The sequence below is a fragment of the Buceros rhinoceros genome, unplaced genomic scaffold (genome assembly GCF_000710305.1).
Source record: "Buceros rhinoceros silvestris isolate BGI_N320 unplaced genomic scaffold, ASM71030v1 scaffold16958, whole genome shotgun sequence".
Lineage (NCBI taxonomy): Eukaryota > Metazoa > Chordata > Aves > Bucerotiformes > Bucerotidae > Buceros > Buceros rhinoceros.
This window is the reverse complement of record NW_010425298.1, coordinates 31,850-33,605: the sequence shown is the minus strand read 5'-3', so window position 1 is coordinate 33,605 and position 1,756 is coordinate 31,850. Positions and strand designations below refer to the sequence as shown.

The 1,756-nt window shown below is 46.0% G+C and overlaps 1 protein-coding gene across 1 annotated transcript in view; it reads left to right on the top strand.

The window, feature by feature from the left end:
• The first annotated feature begins 178 nt into the window (after nt 1-178).
• The window catches only part of CUL4B (cullin 4B), a 22,390-nt gene continuing 20,812 nt past the window's right edge, over nt 179-1,756 (top strand). Inside the window, exon 1 of the mRNA XM_010141092.1 lies at nt 179-907. Coding sequence (XP_010139394.1) covers nt 382-907 — 526 coding nt within the window. The 5' untranslated portion in view covers nt 179-381. The remainder of the gene's footprint in view (nt 908-1,756) is intronic.

The window sequence follows — 1,756 nt, the reverse complement described above, 5'->3', positions numbered from 1 at the left end:
AGGGGAGCGGAGAGAAAAGCTGGGGGAGCGGGCGGCCGAGGGGAGATACTGGTGTTGGAGAGAAGAATTGAAAAAAACTGGTCGGTTGCGAGAGGCAGGAACGGAGACGCACCACTGAGAAAGGAGTAAAAGCAGGAAAGCGGAGACAAACTACGAGAAGAAGCAAAGTACTAAAGAAAAGGGGAAGAGAGGAGATAAAGTGATTCCTCCGAGAAAGAAGAAAGCGAAGGAGAGGGAACACGGAAGGACTCTGCTAATGAGAGAGAGGAGTTGAAAGACCCCTCCGAGAGACGCCAAACAGAGACGGACTCTCAGACTCTCTCTCCCTTTGTCACACCACAAGGATTTGATGCCCGTCAGCCTGTTCACTTCTGTGTGTTCATGTTTCCCACAGGTTTCTCTTCCCCCAACCCCCCAGCTGCAGCCCAGGAGGTCAGACCTGCCACTGATGGTAATACCAGCAGCAGCTCCTCCTGCAAGAAGAGAAAGTTAAATAACAGCAGCAACAGCAATTCTGAAAGAGAAGAATTTGATTCCATTTCTTCCTGCGCCTCTTCTCCTTCCAAAAACACCTCCTCATCATCTTCCTCTGTCATCACCACCTCCTCGTGCTCCTCCTCAGGGGTTGCCTCCTCTAACCATCACCTCCAGAAGAAGCTGCGCTTTGAGGACTCCGTGGATTTTATTGGACTCGATGTGAAGATGGCTGAAGAGTCGTCTTCCTCCTCTTCTCCTGCTGCCTCTTCTCAACAGCAGCACCAACAACAGCTCAAAAACAAAAACCTTTTAATTTCGTCAGTGGGGCACCATGCAAATGGCCTGACCAAAGCTGCCTCCTCCACTGTTTCCAGTTTCGCCAACAGTAAACCTGGCTCTGCTAAGAAATTAGTGATCAAGAACTTTAAAGGTAACAGGCCATAATTTGTCACAACCTATGGGGAGCTGACGCGCCGCTTTGTGTTTTGTTTTCAATGTGAGAACCGGTTGGTTTTTAAATAGCTGCAGGTTTTTCAGGAAGTGCTGTTCTGTGGGGACTGTTCCTGAGTTATGTAAAGGGGGCACAGCGTGTGTGACGCACACTTGCCCAGTCATGTGCACGTCCTGAGCTGGACTTGGCTGCTCGGCATTACTTCCAGACCGCTTTCACTTTGTCTCTTGGGAAGGCCTTGACTTGTCTGTTAGATGAAAGGTTTTACTGCATCAGTAAATCACCTTTCTTCACCCTTCTCGTGGTGCTGATGTGGGGCTGAGTGTATATTTTAGCCCAGTTTATGATAAGGCTTTGCAGAGAATGTGGGGGTTTTGTTGTGTTGGTTTTTTTTTTTAACTGGGCCTGAATCTCTGTGTCTTGTCTCTCCCCATGTTTGTTTGTGGATTAATCTGCCTGTGCTTAGTTTTAAACGTTGAAACTAAGATGATTATCAGGCTATTATGGTGGATTTCCTTTCTGGTTTCCCCACTTGCTTTTAAAGTAGGTAGTTCAGATTTTTGCTGAGTGTTTTCCTTGCAATATCCCTGCTGTAATTTTTATTAATTAACCCTTTAATGTCTTTTCTCTGTCTTAATATGCCGTCACTTTACAAGCTTACATTATTACATAAATTCTCTCAAAAGATGTGTTTGAGATCCTCGTGTATTGCTACTAGGGACCAACTGACGCAGAGAAATTAAACTTTCCTGCTGTGATGCTGCTTCATTTTTTAGTAAACAAAACCACAGACAGATGTAGGCAGAAACCTTAGCTAAAATCCTGTCG